The 19,609-nt window shown below is 49.9% G+C and overlaps 1 protein-coding gene across 2 annotated transcripts in view; it reads left to right on the forward strand.

The window, feature by feature from the left end:
* The window catches only part of Ankrd33b (ankyrin repeat domain 33B), a 78,662-nt gene that overhangs the window by 36,699 nt on the left and 22,354 nt on the right, over positions 1 to 19,609 (forward strand). Inside the window, exon 2 of one of the 2 annotated variants that reach the window (XM_028882032.2) lies at positions 11,796 to 11,925. The exons of the other annotated variant lie outside the window; for it this stretch is intronic. Within the exon in view, the coding sequence (XP_028737865.1) occupies positions 11,796 to 11,925 (130 nt within the window). The remainder of the gene's footprint in view (positions 1 to 11,795; positions 11,926 to 19,609) is intronic. 2 annotated transcript variants of the gene reach the window in all.

Below are 19,609 nucleotides of genomic sequence, written 5' to 3' on the forward strand. Positions count from 1 at the left end.
TGACAGAGACCGGGGCATGCCTACTGCGGGGAGCTGCTTGCTCACATCTGAGCAGATTAGGAATCAGGGGAAAGGATTGCTGCTGTTCAGCTGGGTCGTTCCCTTTTTATTCAGCCCAGAACTCCGGTTCATGGGATGGTGCCGCTTACACTGAGGGTGGACCTTCACCTCTCAGTTAAAGTTCTCTGGAAACAGCCTCACATACAAGACCCAAAGTATAGGTTGTTAATGCCCTAGGCCAGCTGTTCTCAACCTGTGGGCTGTGACCCCTCTGAGGGTTGACTGATCCTTTCACAGGGTCATATAAGACCATCAGAAAAGATTTATAAGTCATAACAGTAGGGAAATTATAGTTATGAAGTAGCAATGAAAATAATTTTATAGTTGGGAGTCACCACAACATGAGGAACTGTATTAAAGGGCCCCAGCATTAGGAAGGTTGAGACACAGTTCTTTAGGTGTTTTTTACTTATTAGTCATACACTGTTCTGTCTGCCTGTTTGTGAGAAGAGGGCACCAGATCTCATGGCAGATGGTTGTGAGCCACCATGTGGGTGCTGGGAATTGAACTCAGGATCTCTGGAAGAACAGCCAGTGCTCTTAACCTCTGAGCCATCTCTCCAGCCCCCCGTTAGGTGTTTCTTAATCCAGTTGCCCATCAAATTAGTCATCACAAGCCTACTTTTTGTCAACTTGACATCCAAATGCATCACTTGAAACCATAACATTCTGCCTTAGGGCTCTAACGTCTCATGTTGATCTCAGTGCAATGTGCATTTAGTCCATCGCTAGGATCCCTAAAGTCCTAGCCATCCTAACATGTTCAAAACTCCAAGTTCAAAGTCACCTCTGAGACTCACGGCAGTCTCTTAGCTGTCAGCTCTTGTGAAAATCAAAACCAAGTTGGATACTGTTGTGGTTTTAGTGTGAAATGTCCCTGTAGGCCAGTGGTTCTCAGCCTTCCTATTGCTGAGACCCTGTAATACAGTTCCTCATGTTGTGGTGACCCCCCCAACCATAAAATTGCTTTCGTTGCTACTTCATAACTGTAATGTGAATATCTGATAATTCCTGATGGTCTTAGATGACCCCTATGAAAGGGTCATTTGACACCCCACCCACCCAAAGGGGTTGAGACCCACAAGTTGAGAACCATTGCCATAGGCTCTTTATTTGATGTTATTTATTTTTGAGAAGGGTTATCACTATGTAGCTCTGGCTGGCCTGGAACTCACTATGTAGACCAGGCTATCCTGGAACTCACAGAATCTACATGCCTCTGTCTCCTGAGTGCTGGGATTAAAGGCAGGTGCTCTCATGCCTGGCTTGTAGGCTGTTTTAGCTGATGGTTCCTGGCTATGGAACCCTTGAGGTGTAGCCTCGCTGGAAGAAGAGGGTTGCTGGGGGCAGGCTTTGAGGTTTTAGAGCTTGTCTCTACTTCCTGATGTCTTTTCGCTTCCCGACTGCAGGTCAGGGTGGCCAGCTGTGTCCTGCTGCCATCATGGCTTCCCCCACCACAGCTGATTGAGTCCCTCCTTCGACTTGAAGTGAAAAAAACCCTCTCCTCTGAAGTTGATTATTGTCAGGTGGTTAGTTACAGTGGAAAGAGAAGGAACTAATGCATGTACTTTCAGCATACAAAGGTGCAGGGTAAGCATTCCCGATCCAGAAGGCGGTGGGCAGAAGGGTTGTGAGGATGGAATTAATTGACTGAAGCAAGACCACCAATGTACAGCTCCGTGTCTGTCCATCGGGGCTCACCTGCCATCATCTGGATTCCAGTGGGCTTGGGTAGCTCCATGTCTGTCTGTCGGGGCTCACCTGCCATCATCTGGATTCCAGTGAGCTTGGGTAGCTCCATGTCTGTCCGTCGGGGCTCACCTGTCATCATCTGGATTCCAGTGGGCTTGGGTAGCTCCGTGTCTGTCCGTCAGGGCTCACCTGCCATCATCTGGATTCCAGTGGGCTTGGGTAGCTCCATCTCTCTGACAGTGTTGCCTGTGGCACCTGTGGTGTCTCTCTTGAGGCACTCCACTCTGTCTGCAGCTTGCCTCATGAATGTCCCATGTTTCTGGCATCTCCCATATCCTGGGGTCGCCATTGGAACTTGGAGACATTCCCGAGAATACTGTATTACTGTTATGTGGGTCAGAGAGAAACACTGGGGAGCGTTTTACTTCCTGCTACTTGTTTTGCTACTAGGTTCTGTGAATCCTCTTGTTTATAGTGCGGCAGTATTAAGTCAGTGACTCTGAAGAGCTGTGTCCTTTGTCCCTCCCTAGGAGATGTAGAAAACGCCTATGCCTGGCCACCTGAGTATCCTCCTGGGCTGTCCTCTCATGGCTTTGCATGGTTTACTTTTTCCACTCCTAATATGATTTGATTTAAAAAACAAAACCCAAACCTTGGTCATTGTGTTCTTACGTCTCCTGCTGTTGTAACAAATTAGTGTACATTGAGTAACGTACAAACATCAGAAGCGTGACTGGCTTTGGGAAGCCGTGAGTCTAGATGAAGGAGCCGTGTCCAGCAGAGGTTTTTCTGCTGTGTCATGCTGTGGCTGAATGAAGACGTGCTAAACAGCCTGCATGCTTGAGCAAGCAAGAATTCAACTTGCTGCCTTCATATAACCAGCGCCAGGCCACACTCGAGAGAGTGTCCCACTTCACACTGTCACTTTGCACATCAAGTTTCCAACACGGTCAAATCTTAGCATGCGTGGAATGGCAATTTTGAAGTAGTGTGAGAGCGAGGAGGAAGCAAGACTCCGGTGTGGAGTCAGGATTGTCCGGGGGGCCGAGAAGCACTCTGGCGTTTGTGTGACGCTGGGACATGCCCGAGTGTGGTGTTATTGACCAGTGGAGATGAATTTGTTCACAAACTGTGATGACAGAGTTGGCCTACCATGTGGAGGAAGGAAAACCAGATCTGTACAAAGGTCACGTATAGGAAATGAAGCAATAGTGGATCAAACCTAAAAATTTGAAAGTAAACTCTGAAACTTTCCAGATGAAGTATGAGTATCTTGGTAGTGTTTTGAGACAAAGGAGGTGTTTTACTTTTATTTTTTGTTAGGTTTTCGTGTGACTGTGGCTGGCCTTCAACCCCTAATCCTCCTCCTGCTTCTAACTTCTGAGTGCTGGGAATACAAGAGTGGATACCATGCCCAACCAGAAGGGAGTTCTGTCTTTAAAACATTAGTGTGTGTGTGTGTGTGTGTGTGTGTGTGTGTGTGTGTGTGTGTGTGTGTGTAAGTGACACAGCATGCATGTGGAGGTCAGGGGACAACTTTGTGGAGTCAATTCTCTCCTCCCACCTTTATGTAGGCTCTGGGGAATCCGGCTTATCGGGGTGTTAGGCTTCCGTGGCAAGTGCCTTTACCCACTGACTCATTTCTCCAGCCCAGGCAGGGTTTCTTAAATCACAAAAAGCATTACCATAATGGGAAACACTAATAATTTTATTACATCAAAATGAAAATTTTTATGGCAAAATATAAGGTAAATAGGAAGGAGGAAGATAGGCCCCTCCCTCCCCCCATATTGATTGCTGTTGAAATGGAAATATTCTGGACATGTTGGGTTAAATAAAGTGCACTGTCAGGATAATTGCTTTTATCAATAGGGCCATTAGAACATTTTATACAACGTTCACTGGTGGCACCCATTCTATTTCTCATGGACAGTGCTGACTTTGAATACAGAAAGAACTTAGACTGAGCCAGGCCTGGTGGTGCGCACTTTTAATCCCAGCACTCGGGAGGCAGAGGTGGGTGGATCTCTGTAAGTCTGAGGCCAGCCTGGTCTACAAAGCGAGTTCCAGGACAGCCAGGGCTGTTACACCGAGAAACCCTGTCAAAAAGAACTTAGTCTGATCAATGAGGAAAAGGTGAAGAAGCCAGCCAGCAGGAAATGGACAAAGGATATAAATAAACTGTTTATTAGATGGAAATGCAGATGGCCGACAGACATTGAAGATGTTCAATCTTATTCTAAATTGGGACAGTGCAAACTAATGTAGCTGGAGTTTTCTCCAGTCCCACCCAGGGCCACTCAGACCCAAATAAACACACAGAGGCTTATATTAATTAAAACTGTATGGCCTAATGGCTCAGGCTTCTTGCTAGCTAGATCTTACATCTTAAATTAACCCATTTCTATAAATCTATACCTTGCCACGTGGCTCATGGCTTACAGGTATCTTTATATCTTGCTTCTTCTGTGTCTGGCTGGAGACTCCTGACTCTTCCCAGAATTCTCTTCTCTGCTTGTCCTTCCTACATGTCCTGCCTGGCTACTGGCCAATCAGTGTTTTATTTATTAACCAATCAGAGCAATATATTCACAGCATACAGAGGGATATCCACGGCAAACTAAAATCACAATAACGTGGGGGCACTGACACTCTTCAGCCAAGACAGGATCTAAACTAGTTAAACACGAATTTTTTTTTAAAAAAAAATTTTTTATTCATTGCGAACTTCAGTCATGTTACAATGTCTATTAGCATATCCACCCTATTGCTCCTCCCACCTTTCCTACTCCACACCCCTCCCAACTTCGTGTCCTCTTGTTTCGTGTAACACACGGAGCTGCCTCATGTGCATGGACATAGGGCCATCTGCAGGGCACAGGCAGCCCACCAAGGCTGACATCCCTAAAGAAAACGGACTCTTCTTCCCCAGACGCCTTCAGTGATCCGTAGCTCCTCAGCTAGAGGTGGATCCTCATGAGCAGCTCCCCATTCATTCTGGAATGTGAACTAGAGTTCCCAATGTGGCTATGCTGGCCTTTGGACCAGTGCCCAAGAAGGTAGGTGATGAAGGTCTTGATTATTTTTGCATAGTCACCAAGGCTCTGGGGCAGAAGATGAGTGCCATTGCTTCCTGTCTCCTGCTGGTTCATCCCGAACCCCTGTGTTTAGTCACCCCCTCTTCCTGGCAGTCTTCATTTGTGACCCAACATCAGGCTGCTGTCACCCAAGCCTGTTTCCTCTGCTGGGAACTCTTCTTCAGGGGGTGGGTGGAACAGACCCCTCAGTGTTAGCATCACGGTGACAGTGGTCCCAGGAGAACGAGAGAAGGGCTGATCAAGACCCAGGGACCCCAAGAGCCATATAACCACCTACGGAACTGGAGTACTTACAGGAGGATCCTGTTGGGGGCAGCAACGACAGCTGCCACCTAGGCCTTCTCTCAAGGGCAGTTGGGTTGTGTGCACAAAGCCGGTAGTCTCTCTGTTCCTTTAATCCAGACATGCTGCATGGATGACTCTTAGGAGCATCAGCTCCCAAGTGCAGCAAGCCTTAGGCCCGCAGACATCACCAGGTCCTATATACTCCTCAAGGAGAAGCAGAAAGGCTTTGTTCAATAACTGAGTGTAATCCTCTAGACTCACGAGTTCTTTTCAGGGGTGCTTTTGGTGATGGAAAAAGGCCAGAAGGTATGGCAGAGAATCTTCTTTTACTTTGAAGAAAAACTCTGTATGTGTGTGTGTGTGTGTGTGTGTGTGCATGTGTGCGTGCGTGCATGTAAGCGCATAAAGAAGTTATAGCATATGCAGTATATCTGATTTCTAAGTCAGGAAATTGTCAGATGCTAGAGCGATGCTTCGACCCAGAGATGTTCGGGATGAGTTCCAGGGGCTCCCAGGTGGTGCCCAGAACATTCCAGCTCATTTGTGCGGTGGTGAACTGACAGTTGAGTGAGGAGGACGGAGAAGTTCGTGCAGTGACCAGGTCGGCAGGAAGACTGCCAACTCCAGCACCTCGCTCTTCTAGCCGCCCCTCTGCAGCGCTCTGTGCTCTTTCTCTTTAAAACTAAAGAGCTGAAAAAATTTTACTTTATAAAGTATGGATGACCTATTTCAAAAACCGTATCAGCCAGAGAGTATCAGGCAGCCTTTATGGAGCTGATTATGCTGTTGTATGGACGTCAGTTCAAAACACCAATATTATTTCTTAGAGCTTGAAACATGTGGGCACGTGATCTAATATTCTTTTGGCAGGGCAATTTATTATGATAACAGGAAAGGTACCTTATGAAAATTCATTCTTTTTCTGTAGTTTTGAATTGGTTTGGCCCTGGAGCTCAAGTTGGCTTTGGGTTTGAGATCTTGCTGCCTCCGCCCTCTGCCCCCCAAATGCTGAGATACAGCAATATGTCACCATGGCCAATTCATAAGTAACATTTTTATTGAACATCTGGTTATAACAGCGCTGGGCCACTGTGGGATTGCTCTGAACTTAAACCTGGCACCCTCCATAGAGCAGAGCATACCTTAGCTGTTCTGAGAGAGGCTTAATTATCAAATCTGGCTCCCGAGAGCCTGCACTGGGTGACTGTTAATCTGTGTGTCAGGGAAGGTAACCCCGAGTCTTTGCCATTAGAAGTATTTTGGTCAGCTGAGGTTGCTGTAACAAAGCACTATAGACCATATGACTTACGAAGAGTAGGAATTTCATCCTTTGCAGTTTTGTAGTCTGTGGAAGCCAGAGGTCAGGGTTTTAGTTTGGTTCTGATGAGGGCCTCTTCAGGTCTCAGATAGCCACCTTCTCTCTGTGTCCTTGACTGCTGGAAAAGGATCTGGAGAGTTGTCTAGGGTCCCTATTCTGTGGGCACTAATCCCATTCATGATAGTGCCGTCCTCATGATATGTCACCTCCCAAAGGTCCCACCTTCTGATGTCATCACAATGTGGGTTACAAGTCCACAGGTGACTTGAAGGCAGAGTGCTGGTGGCCATGTCAGAGGAGCAGCAGACAGGCAAACTGTTTATAGCACCAGTACCCCCAGGTAAAGCCTTTGGGGACAAAGAGGTGTCTCCTTGAACTGGATCTCACCTTGGTGCTTTCTTGAGTTGCCTACCCAATACATCTCTCCAAAGTGTGTGTGTGTATGTGTGTGTGCGTGCATGCATGCATGCATGCATGCATGCCTCTCTCTCTCTCTGTGTGTGTGTGTGTGTGTGTGTGTGTGTGTGTGAAGATGTCATGCCTGGATGTTTTGCTTATACATTTTCAAAGGGCAGCATGGAATCCCTGCTCTTTTAATCTACCTCTCCCTTGGTCTACTGACGAAACCAAGTCATGGTTTTTTTTTTTTTTTTTTTTGATTTTTCGAGACAGGGTTTCTCTGTGTAGCTTTGCGCCTTTCCTGGAACTCACTTGGTAGCCCAGGCTGGCCTCGAACTCACAGAGATCCGCCTGGCTCTGCCTCCCGAGTGCTGGGATTAAAGGCGTGCGCCACCACCGCCCGGCAAAGTCATGGTTTTTTAATTCTTCCTGAGAGAATATCACTGAGTTCCAAAACTGGAGTCCTTTCCTTGTGAGTCACAGACCTGGGAGGGTCTAGCATAGATCTGATGGTGACTCTAGCGCCAGGGTGGTCCAGTAGATACAGCAAGTCTGTGAACGAATTAAGAACCTTTCCCTTGAAACTGCCACACACCCATTTCGAACTGATGTTAGCTATTACCTCCCGGAGCAGCGGCAACAACAAATCCTAAGAACAGCAATAGTGGACTTTGCCCCCTGAGTGGAAAGTCCAGGACCATCTAGGCAGGGAGACTGGATGCAGCTGCTCACACTGCACCTGACAGCTTGGGCTCTGGGTCTTCGCCTTGGCGGAAGCAACAGCCTTTCCCCTCCCAGGGTCACAATGGCAGTTAGACCCTGTGCCTCCTAATGCCCCCCCCCCCACAGCTATAACCAAGTGCCATCTGCATGCTGCACCCGCTCAACCTCTCTCGTCTCTCATTGGGCCTGTTAGGTCACATGCCTCTCCTGGGTGAGGAGGTGGTTGGCCCAGACCCCAGGGACTGGGGACAACCTTACTCCCATGGAAATGCACAGGAGTGGCCAGGTGCATGAACTCCCTGGAGAATAATTGTGCTAAGTGGACTTGAAAGGACACAGTCGGGAGACTGCAAACGGCCCCATTAAAACTCTTCTCCAAATTTCTCCTGCAATGAAGTGGTAATAGCCACTCAGAGGTGGACATTTCTCCTGCACCATGGCGGTCACTGCCACAGCCCTAGAAGAGAGGTGACACAGATGTACACCTCAGCTCTCCCAGGTTAAGTTTGGCCTTAAATTAGCTTCGGGCAACAGGAAGTTATTGTCTTGCAGTTTGGGGGCCCAGCACTCTGGAACCGTGGTGTTGATAGAGCCTGCCCTCTATCCTGCCCCTTCCAGCCCTGGTGGCTTCCAGGGGTTCATGGTGTTCTTGGCTGGAAAGCTCATCACTCCGGTCTCTGCCTGCGTTTTCACGTGACCCTCTCCCAGGCTGTTCCTCTGTTTATAAGGGCATCCACCATAGTGGATTTGAGTTCATCCTACCAGTCACATCTACAAGGACCTTGTCAGCTCTGTGGGCCGTATTCTGGGGAACTTATGGTTAGGATTTTGATATTTCCTCCTCCTCTCCCTCCTCCTCCTCCTCCTCTCTCTCCTCCTCCCCCTTGCTCCTCCTCCTTCCTCCCTCTCCTCCTCCTCCCATTCCTCCTCCTGCTCCTCCTGCTCTTCCTGCTCCTGTTCCCCCTCCTTGCTGGGGGCGGCAGAGGCCATTCTGTAAGAGCAGCCTTCCTGGGGCCTCCTTAGGTTCTGGCTTATTTAATCACAGGCTGGATTGTCTGTAGCCTGGTGGCCTGGTGGTTCCATGTTGTTACTGCTTTGGCTCACCAAAGATTTCAATGGACTGTGCGTGGAGAGGGCTGTGGCCCAGGGCCCAGTGGGAAAAAATTAGAATCATCATCCATGGGCTCAGGAGGGACCTGCCCCAGGCAAGGGATGGGTTAATTCCCACTAACAACACATAGCAGCCCCTTTCCCTCGTGACTGTTGGCTGGGACACTGGGGACTTGAGAGCTAGCATATAGCGTTGCATTCCACCACGCCATGTCCCTCTCCAAGTAGCCTCTCCAGGAAGGTCTTAGCTGAAGGCATCAGTGTTCATCCTGTGAAAGTAGACCATGAGTCTGTTTGCACAGGGCTGGTGGGATAGAGCATGCAGATGTAAGATGCCCGGACCTAGCTTCAGGATGTCTGCACTTGCTGTTGCTGTTGGAAGCACACCCTGCAGAAGGACAGATCTCTCCACTCCCTCCTTCTCGTCTCACCTGCTGTCATGGAAATGCCAGCTGGTCAAAGTGTCCCTCCTCATTTTGCCAGAGGCCAAGGAGGAGCTCGGATTCCTGGGGTGGACCTCACCACCCACCTACTTACTCAACAGAGGTGTTGGGTAGTAACTCCAAATGCTGTCCCCTGTTAGGACCAGAGGACACAGGGACAGTTTACCCATGTCAGTGTGGTGAATTTGGTAGCTATATCTGTCATTAATGTCATATACTCTTTGGAGATTTTTTTCAGTTGACATTTATTGAGCACCAGCTCTGTGCTGAGTCCCGCTACCCTCTCCTGCCCACTTGCTGACTCCACAAATGGTCTGCCTTCTGCATTTATGTCTGAGATTATATAATGTATGTAATTAATGCTATTGTAATCTTTATGTAGATAGGTTCTGCATATGAGAAAAATGCAATATTTGTCTTTCCTATTACTTTTCTTCTCTCCCATCTCCCATCCGTCCCTTTAGGGTCCTTTCTGCTTTAATGGTGTGTGTGTGTGTGTGTGTGTGTGTGTGTGTGTGTGTGTGTGTGTGTGTTTATTTGAAACCCAGATTCTGCATCTGGAGGAACACACATACCATAATTGTCTTTCTGAGTGTGGTTTATTTCACTTAACATGATGCTCTTTTCTTAGTTTGGGTTTTTGTTGCTGTGAAGAGACACCGTGACCACTGCAACTCTTATACATGAAAACATTTAATTGAGGGGTCTCACAGATTCTGAGGTTCAGTCCATTATCATCATGGTGGAGAGAAGGGCAGCATGCAGGCAGACACAGTGCTGGAGCTGAGAGTCCTGCGTCTTGACTCAGAGGCAACAGGAAGTTGACTGACTGTTACAGTGAGGGAAACTTGAGCAAAAGAGACCTCAAAGCCCACCCCCACAGTGACACACTTTGTCTAATAAGGCCACACCTCCTGATAGTGCCACTCCCTTTGAGGGCCATTTTTTTTCAAACCACAGCTTCCAAGTTCTATTTTTTTTCAAATGACATATGTTTGTTCCTCTTTATGACATTTTCTTTCTATTTAAAAGATTTATTTCACGTGCATGTATGTGTTTGAATTTATGGGAACCATGTATGTGTAGAAGTCTCCAGAGGCCAGAAGAAGGCATGGAAGCCCCCATAACTGAAGTTATAGGTATTGTGAAGGGCCACGTGGGGGCTGGGAGCCTTACTAGCCATCCATCTCTCCAGCCCCTGTACCACGTTTTCTCATCCGTTCGTGGGTTGATGGGTATGTAGACTAGGTCCTTGTCTTGGTTACTGTGAATAGCACTGCATAACATGGACGTTCAGAGATTTCTGTGAGGTGCTGACGTTGAGTCCTTTGGGCATGCATTCAGGAGTGGTTACAGCTGGGTCAGATGGGATCTCTGTTTTTAAATCTTGTGAGGAACTTATGCACCTATTTCCATTGTGGCTGCAGGAGCTTACATTCCCACCGGCAATGGAGGAGGTTCTTCTTCTTATTTATTCTTTTTTGTTTTGTTTTTGAGACAGGGTTCCTCTGTGTAGCCTTGGCTGTCTGGAACTAGCTCTGTAGACCAGGCCTGGCCTTGAATTCACAGAGATCCACCTGCCTCTGCCTCTGGAGTGCTGGGATTAAAGGTGTGCGCCACCACTGCCCAGCTTTATATTCTTGATAATCTGGCAAATATTTGGTCAGTAATCTCCAAAATCACCCTGCACAGACCTCTCTCTGGTACTCCACAGTCCCCTCCTCTCAGATGCAGGGTGCTGTGGTCTGCATGGCTGCCTTTTAAAATACATGCTGTCCCGAGAGCCTCCTCCTGGTTTGGTGGTGGACATGCCCACTCAGTTGTTCAGGGTGAGACTTTGGTGTCATCTCGGTTCTTGTGTTCCTCTCATTCACCCTGAGTCCATCCTAACAGCAAGTCTATCTTCGTGATAGAGAGTCCACACATGTCTCCTACCGTGGCTCCACCTCAGGCCGCTGTCCCCTGCTCAGCCTCCACAGCACATTGCTCCTCTGGTCTCCTGGAGCCAATTTCTGCCCAGCATACATAGTTAATACTGAAAATGGACCACCTACTGTCCAAAGTGCTCCAGCTCTTGGCTGCCCCATGGGCTTGGGTGCCACCCCCTCAGTTCACTCTGCCCCAGCCTCTGGGCCACCTGGGAATCCCCTCATGGACACGCCTAGGTCTGGCTTTGCTCCTGTCATTTTCTGCCCAGGTTGTCTCCTGTCCTTGTCCTGCTGGCTTGTGTCCCCTTGTGTCCCTCAAAACTGGGCGCAAACACTCCGTGTGAGTCTGCACAGACCCTGGATCCTGCCACACACTCACATCCTGTGTTGCTCCACACAGCCATCTAATGTACATGAAGCTGGCAGTGTGTGTGTGTGTGTGTGTGTGTGTGTGTGTGTGCGCGTGCGCGCGCGCGTGCGTGTGCATGTGTGCGCTTTCTTTCCCATCAGAGGGAAACACTTCTGAGGGCAGAGTCCAGCCGTTCACTCATGTCCCTACACATTATGCCTCATGGGGATGGACTCTGCTCATGTGCAGAGTTGAACATTCTGAGACCTGGGGACCTTGCTGCCTCTCCTCCAGCTTCCTGGAGGACAGCTCCTCCCCTCAGGGTCCCCAGAGCTCACGGACGACGCTTGGTCTGTGTGCCTCTGACCCATTTCCCCCCTTCATTCCTAGACTGGCCTTATTGTGGCGTGCTACCATGGCTTTGTGGATACTGTGGTGGCCTTAGCAGAATGTCCGCACGTTGACGTCAACTGGCAGGACAGCGAAGGGAACACGGCCCTCATCACAGCTGCACAGGCAGGTAAGAGCTGGCCTTGGTCTCCCTCCAGGGCGGTGCTGCCGGGCAGGGCAGGCTCCCGTGGCTCCTGGGTGTATGCCACCAGCATGGCAATGGATCTGCCACTAGCAGGTGCCAGGAGGGGGCGGACTGAAATGCGGGAGCGCACATCCTCTCTGTGCTCTTGGAACGACAGCTTTACCCACTCCTGCAGGGTTCAGAATGGAGCCGTCACCAGCCAGTGTCTCCACCGTAGCTCTGCCTCAGGAAGGCAAGCTTGCCTGCTGCTCAGGGCACGGACACCCTCCGAGACTGGGTGGCACGGTGCTGGTGGGCAGGAGTCACAGTCACATGCTTTACTGACAGTTATATAATTAGGTACATTGAGAAGGTGACCTTGCACTTTACCTGTAAAGAAACGCCAGGGACAACTCTCTGAGCTTCAGAGAATTCATGTAAGGGACTGAGACGGAATTAGTAAGAGTCGTGTGCATGAGGTTCCAAGTGCGTGTCACGGTCATCTCTGGAAGTTTATACGCACACCCCACAAATGCGCGGCGGCTCCCGTGGATTTGCTTGCGCTGCGTTCAGAGTGCCGGGGTGTAGCTCAGTTGGAAGAATGCTTGCCCAGCATGCTGAATGCCCGAGTTCAACCCCAGCACTGGCCAAGCCAGGTCTCCGCAGTGCTTATCTGGGATGTCAGCATTCAGGAGGTGGATGCAGTGGGGTCAGAAGCTTAAGGTCACAAGGTCATCCTTGGCTGTATCTGGAGTTAGAGACCAGCTTGGAGTATGTGAGACCCTGTCTCCAAATAACCAGCTGACTAAATAAGCAAACAAACAAATTTTAAAAAAAATATATGCATATACATATATAGCCTCTATAGCTCACCGTCAGCTTTTTGTATCTTGAGATTTCCTATCTGCAGATTCAACATTGGTTAAAAAAAAAAAAACATTCTTGAAACTGGATCTGGAACAGGGCTTATAAAGAGCTTAGTGGTAAAGTGTTTGCTAACCAAATATAAGGCCCTGGATTTGATCGTGAGTGAAACAAACAACAGCAACAAAACCCACTCCAATAAAAATAATATGTCCGCACTAAAACACATAGACATTTTTCCTTGTTGTTATTTGCATAAAATACAGTGTAATGAATATTTACGTTATATTTATACTGCATTAGTTATTGTAGGTAATGTGGAGATGTTTTAAGCACACAAGAGGATGTGTGTAGGTTATATCCCACTACAACACTATTTACAAAAAATTAAAAATTATTTTTACTTTATCTGTATTTTTGCCTGCTTGTATGTCTGTGCGCCATGCACATGCAGTGCCCATAGAGGCCAGAAGGGGGCGGTAGAACCCTCGGGACTGGAATTACTGGTTGTGAGCCACCATGCGGGTGCTGAAAACAAACCTTTGTCCTCTGGAAGAGCAGTAAGTACTCGTAACCTCTGAGCCATGTCTCCAGCCTCTCCTACATCACTTATATGAGGCACTTGAGAACTTTGTATCCACAGGGTCCTGGAACCTGTCCCCAAGACACCAAGAAGGACATAAGTCACATTCTTAGTGTAACACAGCTGCCTATGGCTAAGCCAGGAAGAAGAGGCCCGTGTGTCCTGAAGGAGTGCGGGGCAGCTTGGGTGGCGTCTTAGGGTTACTACTGCTATGATGAAACACCATGCCCAGAACACCTTGGGAAGGAAAGGGCTGATTTGTCTTAAACTCCTATACCACTGCACATCATTGAAGGAAGTCAGGACAGGAACTCCAACAAGGCAGGATCCCGGAGGCAGGAGCTAATTACAGAGGCCATGGAGGAACACTACTTACTGCCTTGCTTCCCCTGGCTTGATCAGCCTGATTTCTTATAGAACCCAGGGCCACTAGCCCAGGGATGGCCCCACCCACCATGGACTGAGCTCTCCCACATGAATCACTAGTTAAGAAAATGCCCTACAGGCTTGCCTACAGCCTGATCTATGAAGGCATTTTCTCAACTGAGGCTCCCTCCTCTCAGATGACTTCAGCTTGTGTCAGGCTGATGTACGATTGTCCAGCGCAGGTGGGAACTGGACCCAAGGCTCTGAGGCTGGCGAGAGTGCCCCAAGTGTGGTGATGTTGGCAGAAACGGCTGCGGCTGCCCCGAGGAGAAGAGACCTCTGCTGCCCCTTTCTTGCTTCCCAGGCTCCGTGTCGAGTTCACTCTGGGTGGATCTCATCAGGGGACACGAGGGAGCCCAGAAACACTGGCACTTGCTCTCCCGTCTTTCTTAGTGGGGGTAGTCTGTGCACCACATTGGTCAGTCCTGGTACACATGGTGGAGAGCCTCCTGAGATCACCAGGACCAGGGACTGTGCCGGAACACCCCCCCCCCTTTCCCTCTCCCAGTTCTAGAGTGGGCACTCGATCTCCATTGTTAGGATCCCAGGCTTTGGAAGACCATGTCTCAGCTTCCAGCAGCAGGTGTATGAGCGCGCCTCTGTCCTCGTTTAATTTCTGCTCCTGTGATAAAGTACCAGCAAAAGACAGCTTAGAGGGAGAGAAGAGGCTTTGTTTTAGTTCACAATTCCAGGTCACGGTCTGTCATAGCAAGCAAGTCAAGAACTGAAGACCGTTGTATCGCAGCCACAGGCAGGAGCGGAGAGAATGATGCAGGCATGCTCTTCAGTTCCGTTTATCTACTTTTATACGATCTAGGACCTACATGCAGGGGGTGGTGCCGCCCACGGTGGACTGGGTCTTCCTGTATCAATCAACATAATTAATTATGTTAGTTAGTCATCCCTCCACAGACATGCCCACAGGCTAGCCTGACCTAGACAATCCTTCATTGGGACTTTTCCCCCAGACGATTATAGATTGTGTCAAGTTAACAATTACAACAAACCGTCTCATTGGTGGTAGGTTTGGGTGATCACAACCCTCATACAGGAGATCCTGTGGGCCAGGCACTGTGTCAGGGACCAGGGGCTCAGAAGTGAGGGGCTACCTTGCCTTGACTCATTCTCCAGCTCGCAGGACAGAGAAATAGACACAGAGCTCAGCACTGACTGCTCAGGCATTGGGGAAGGGTGTGCTGTGTGTATGGAACGGGGACATTTCATCTGGCCTGGGCGCAGGGCCAGGGCTCAGAAGACATGAGCTTAAACCTTAGCTAATGCATCTCAAAGCCTGGGGCTGGGGTGGAGGTGCAGGAATGGGTCTCAGGAAGGAGGGGACCAGGGATGGTGTGGGTCCTGTGGTTTGGAGAGTCCTGCAAGGAAGGTAGGGGCTGGGCCTCTCAGTGCCCAGCAGGGTGATTCCAAGTGTCATAATGCAGGGAGAGTCCACAGGGGGAGGAGAGCTGGGTGCCCGGAGCGGAGCTCTCGGTGGTGGTGCTGTGGGTGATGAATGAGGTAGAGTCCGGGCTTTCGGGTGTCTGTCTCGTCAGGGGCCAGTACTGACTGTGAAGAGAGAAAAAGCAAGAAACAGGGAGCTGGAGAAGCATTGGCTCTGTTTGGAATGCTGGGATAACCAACAAGGAGGTCCCGGCACCAGAAACACTCGTGGGGTTGATGGAGGTTAAGGATAAGCGGGGGAAGGACATGGGCGAGACTGTAAAGAGGAGATGGCTTCTCTGATCGATTTGCGTGCCAGTGTTTAATGCCCGTGGGATGCTCTCTGAATTCTTGCCTGTTTGAAATGTTTCTGGTCTGTATACCTATGAGCAACAACTTGACTGGGTATAATAATATTGGCTGTCCCTCCCTCCTGCTCTTCTCCCCTGGCTTCTCCCTCCCTCTCTCCCTCCCTCCCTCTCTCCCTCCCTCCCTCTCTCCCTCCCTCCCTCCCTCCCTCTGTCCTCTCCACTTTCTTCCCTCCCAGGTGCTGGAAGGAGTAGTTTGAGTCCCACTGGCTTTTTTTAGTTTGTTGATACCTGGAAATGTCATCCATCCTTCACGCTTGACATTGGAAACCAAGATACAGTTTCCAGCACCCACATGGCATCTCATGACTGCCTTTCACTACAGTTCTAGGAGATCTGGCACCCTCTTCTGGCCTCAGTGGGCATCAGGCGTGCATGCAGCGCACATACATGCACGCATGCAGACAGATGAAACAGTTACACACGTAAACTAAAGAATGATAAATAAGCCTTTAAAAAGCCCACAGAAACTTACTGTCACCCGTCCCAGCTCCTCCGTGTGCTTGTTTGGACTCCTCCTGGGTGTGTGTTTTCTTCAGGAGACAGTTTCCAGCTGCTTCTGGAATCTCCATCTGCTGGTGGTGTTCTCAAGCCCTCCGGCATTCACTCTCACCTGTGGAGTGGAACAGCAGCCCATCCGGCTCCATCCACCACCCTCTCTCTGCGCGCGTGCGCGGGGAAATGCTTCATGGTACCTGCATTGCACTGTTTTTTTTTTTTTTTTTTTTTTTTTGTTGTTGTTTTGTTTTGTTTTGTTTTTTGTTTTAATGCCGGTTCCCACAGCTCCTGAGCTGGCAAGGGAGTTCTCCCCAAAGCTTTATTGTGAGAAATCCAGAGCAGTTCAAAGCAAAGAACCAAAGACCTGGTGGCAGCTGGTGATTCCGCCGGTTGCCTTTTGTGTTTTCTGACTGCCCATATTATTAACTCTTCTCACGGCTGTGACAAACTGCCCCGCAGAAGCCACTTCCGGAAGGAAGGATTTATTTTGAGCTCAGTGGTTGGAAGGTGCTGTCCATCACGGGGTGTGGGTGTGGGGTGTGGGGAGGGGAGCACGGGGTGGAGAGCCTCTTTGGCTGTGGTGGTGGGGACTTGGGTCACTGGTCACATTGCCACCACAGTCAGGAATTGAACAGCTGACACTTATCTCTCTTCTTATGCAGTCAGGGTCTCTATGTAATAGAGGGGTGCTACCCACATTCGGGGTGGGTCTTTTCTCCCCAGTTAAAACTCTCTGGGAGCATCCTTACAGAATAGCCAGGGGTGTGTATCCTAGGTCATTCCAAAATTAGTCAAGTTGACGACAGAGATTAGCTCTCACCCCATCTGAAAGTCACCCACCCCCATGCTTCAGCAAGCATCTCCCAAGACAGGGAGGGCTATGCCTATCACTGCTGCACCCAAGAAGCATAGCATGGACACAGTTGGAGTATGTGCCCCCAAACTGAGATACAGCGTCCCCATGGCCTCCGGTACATCCTTATAGGCAAGGGCCGTATCCCTAATAGTTGTGTGATGTTTAAACCAGGGCAACATCAGGACCACACATTGCATTTAGGTGTCACATCCCTTCTGCTTGTCGTCAGGAAGGACAATTATGGTCTATAGCCACTGGGATGTCCAACTTCCGGGGCTGCACGCCCTCAGGTCCTGGGGACACAGCTAACTAAAGTTCTGCCGCACAGCCTACTTTGAGTCCCATTGTCTTCCTGCCAACCAGAGGGGGTCCTTCGTCTCTTCCATAAAACCATGCTTGGCCTCTACTGCTTGAATTTCCAGATGACCTGGCTCCTGAGAAGAGGTTCTGGAGCTGTGCTCCAGGTCAGGGGATACGGTGCGATTTGCTCAGTGCCCTGGGCATTCTCTTTCCTGCTCCGCTCCCCATTGCCTTAGCTCTTTCCTTTCCATGGTGTGGGGTCTGCGAGGGCTGAGGTAGGTAGAGCCCACCTTTTGGCTGGGGTGGTTGGTACCTGCTGGCCTAGGAAGGGCCCTCTCTTCAGACAGCCTGGGAATACTTGCGGGTGGGCTGGAGTGGCTGCCAGGTCCCAGAGGATCTGAGTTGTGGGAGGCACCGTCACATCCACTGACTCTGACTGGGTTGAGCAGGTGGAGGGTGATGAACTTGACTGTGTGAGGCTCCCCGCACAAGGCCTGGAGGATCTTGTGTGCTGTTTATGTAAGTGTGTTGCCCAGTGTTTGGAAAGAAACGTAAGCAGTCAAGGGGTGAGTGGGAACAAAGAGAACTCCTCTCCCAGCTGCCCAGTTCCCAGAAGGAGCGTCCAACCTTCTAACATTGCAACATGAGCTATTGTCTGCAAAGTTCACAGTCACACTTGAGACTGGATGTCTGCAAGGGGAGCAGTTAAAGACACACACACACACACACACACACACACACACACACACACACACTGAAATGGCCACTCCATGGTTAAGGAGGCATTTTTTTTTACTGTAGATAACAGAGATGATAGAAGCATCTGAGGTAGGGGCTGCCATGGCTACATTTCAGGGAGAGGCAAAGACTGGGAGTTGCCAGGGCTACAGAAGCGGAGAGGATAGAAAAAAAACGGTGGAAGAGTCCTGCCAGTCGTAAGGGGAGGAGGGCAGGTTAGCTGGAACAGCTTGGGAACCAGTGTGGGGCTCCAGTCTGCTGGAGGCTTGTTTGAGTGAATAGAGAACTAGATGCCCCCTCTGGAGGTTGGGGGGCTAGAGGAGTGAATAATGAAGTCCTGGCTTTTTCTGGTGAACAGAAACCCACTTTACAAGGTTTCCACGGAATGCCGAGTGTTTATCTGGTCAGAGTCCAGCCTCAGCTGAGCCGAATGGTCATCTTGGAGGATTGGGACCTGACACTGACCGATTTAGTCACAAACACCCCAAAACCAAGCAAACAGCGACCCACCAACCCAAGGCAAACCACACAAAACAACAATAGACCCTTGTAGTGTTTCCAGGGTGTCTGTAGATTCGTGTTGGCTGTACTGACGACTGTTCTTGACCACAGATGGTCCATGGTCTGTTCGACAGCCCAGTGGAGGCAACAGTAGTTAGTGCCTGATGGCTGAATAATGAACGGTTTCTTGGTTTAAAAAAGAAAATCCATTCTTTATCCTCCCCCCCCCACTTCTATTATTGCACCCCGATCTCCCACCTCTGCCCCACCCCCTCTGCCCCCTCTCCCCCCCCCCCCCCCCCCCCCCCCCCCCCCCCCCCCCCCCTCTGCCCCACCCCACCCCACCCCACCCCCTGCCCATCCCACCCTGCCCCACCTCCAGGCCCCCACATGCTGCTGGCAGCCCAGGCTTCTCATTCTGCAAATTGCCTAGGAGGTAGCAGGGAGGAGGCGTACACAACCGTTCAAATGTAAATTGAAATGCTTTTCCTTGGGTTGACTGTCTCCCCATTCCCTGCCCTGTTGGTGCTGGGGGTGACCCCAGGGCCTCCTATGTGCATACTAGGCAAACCTTCCACCTCTGATCTCCCTAGCACCCCCCCCCTTTTTTTTTTTTGTCTTAATTGTCTCAGCTTGATGAAGATTTTCTCCATAGTTGGTTTTGGAAATGCGGGAGGCTGCCTAAGCCCCATGGTGCATTCTCAGCCTGACTCCTGCCTCTGCAGAACTTGGGCTGGTTAATCCACCCACAGTTTAATACAGAGCTGGTTAAAACACTGACTGCCGGGCCCAGGGCTGGTTAATCCACCCACAGTTTAATACAGAGCTGGTTAAAACACTGACTGCCGGGCCCAGGGCTGGTTAATCCACCCACAGTTTAATACAGAGCTGGTTAAAACACTGACTGCAGGGTAACCCCCGTTTAAACAGAGCTGGTAAACGACTGCAGGCGAGTTGGAGTTTGTGTTTTAACAGCCTGGGCCTGTCACCAAGTGTCATATACTAGTGTCCCGATTAGGGGACCCACTCTGAGGGCCTCGGTCTCAGAGGTTCTCCTAGCAGATGTCATGGGGGACCCCCCCAGGACCCACTCCAGTGGCAGCACCACGGCCCCCCACA

This window comes from Peromyscus leucopus, chromosome 11 (genome assembly GCF_004664715.2).
Source record: "Peromyscus leucopus breed LL Stock chromosome 11, UCI_PerLeu_2.1, whole genome shotgun sequence".
NCBI lineage: Eukaryota > Metazoa > Chordata > Mammalia > Rodentia > Cricetidae > Peromyscus > Peromyscus leucopus.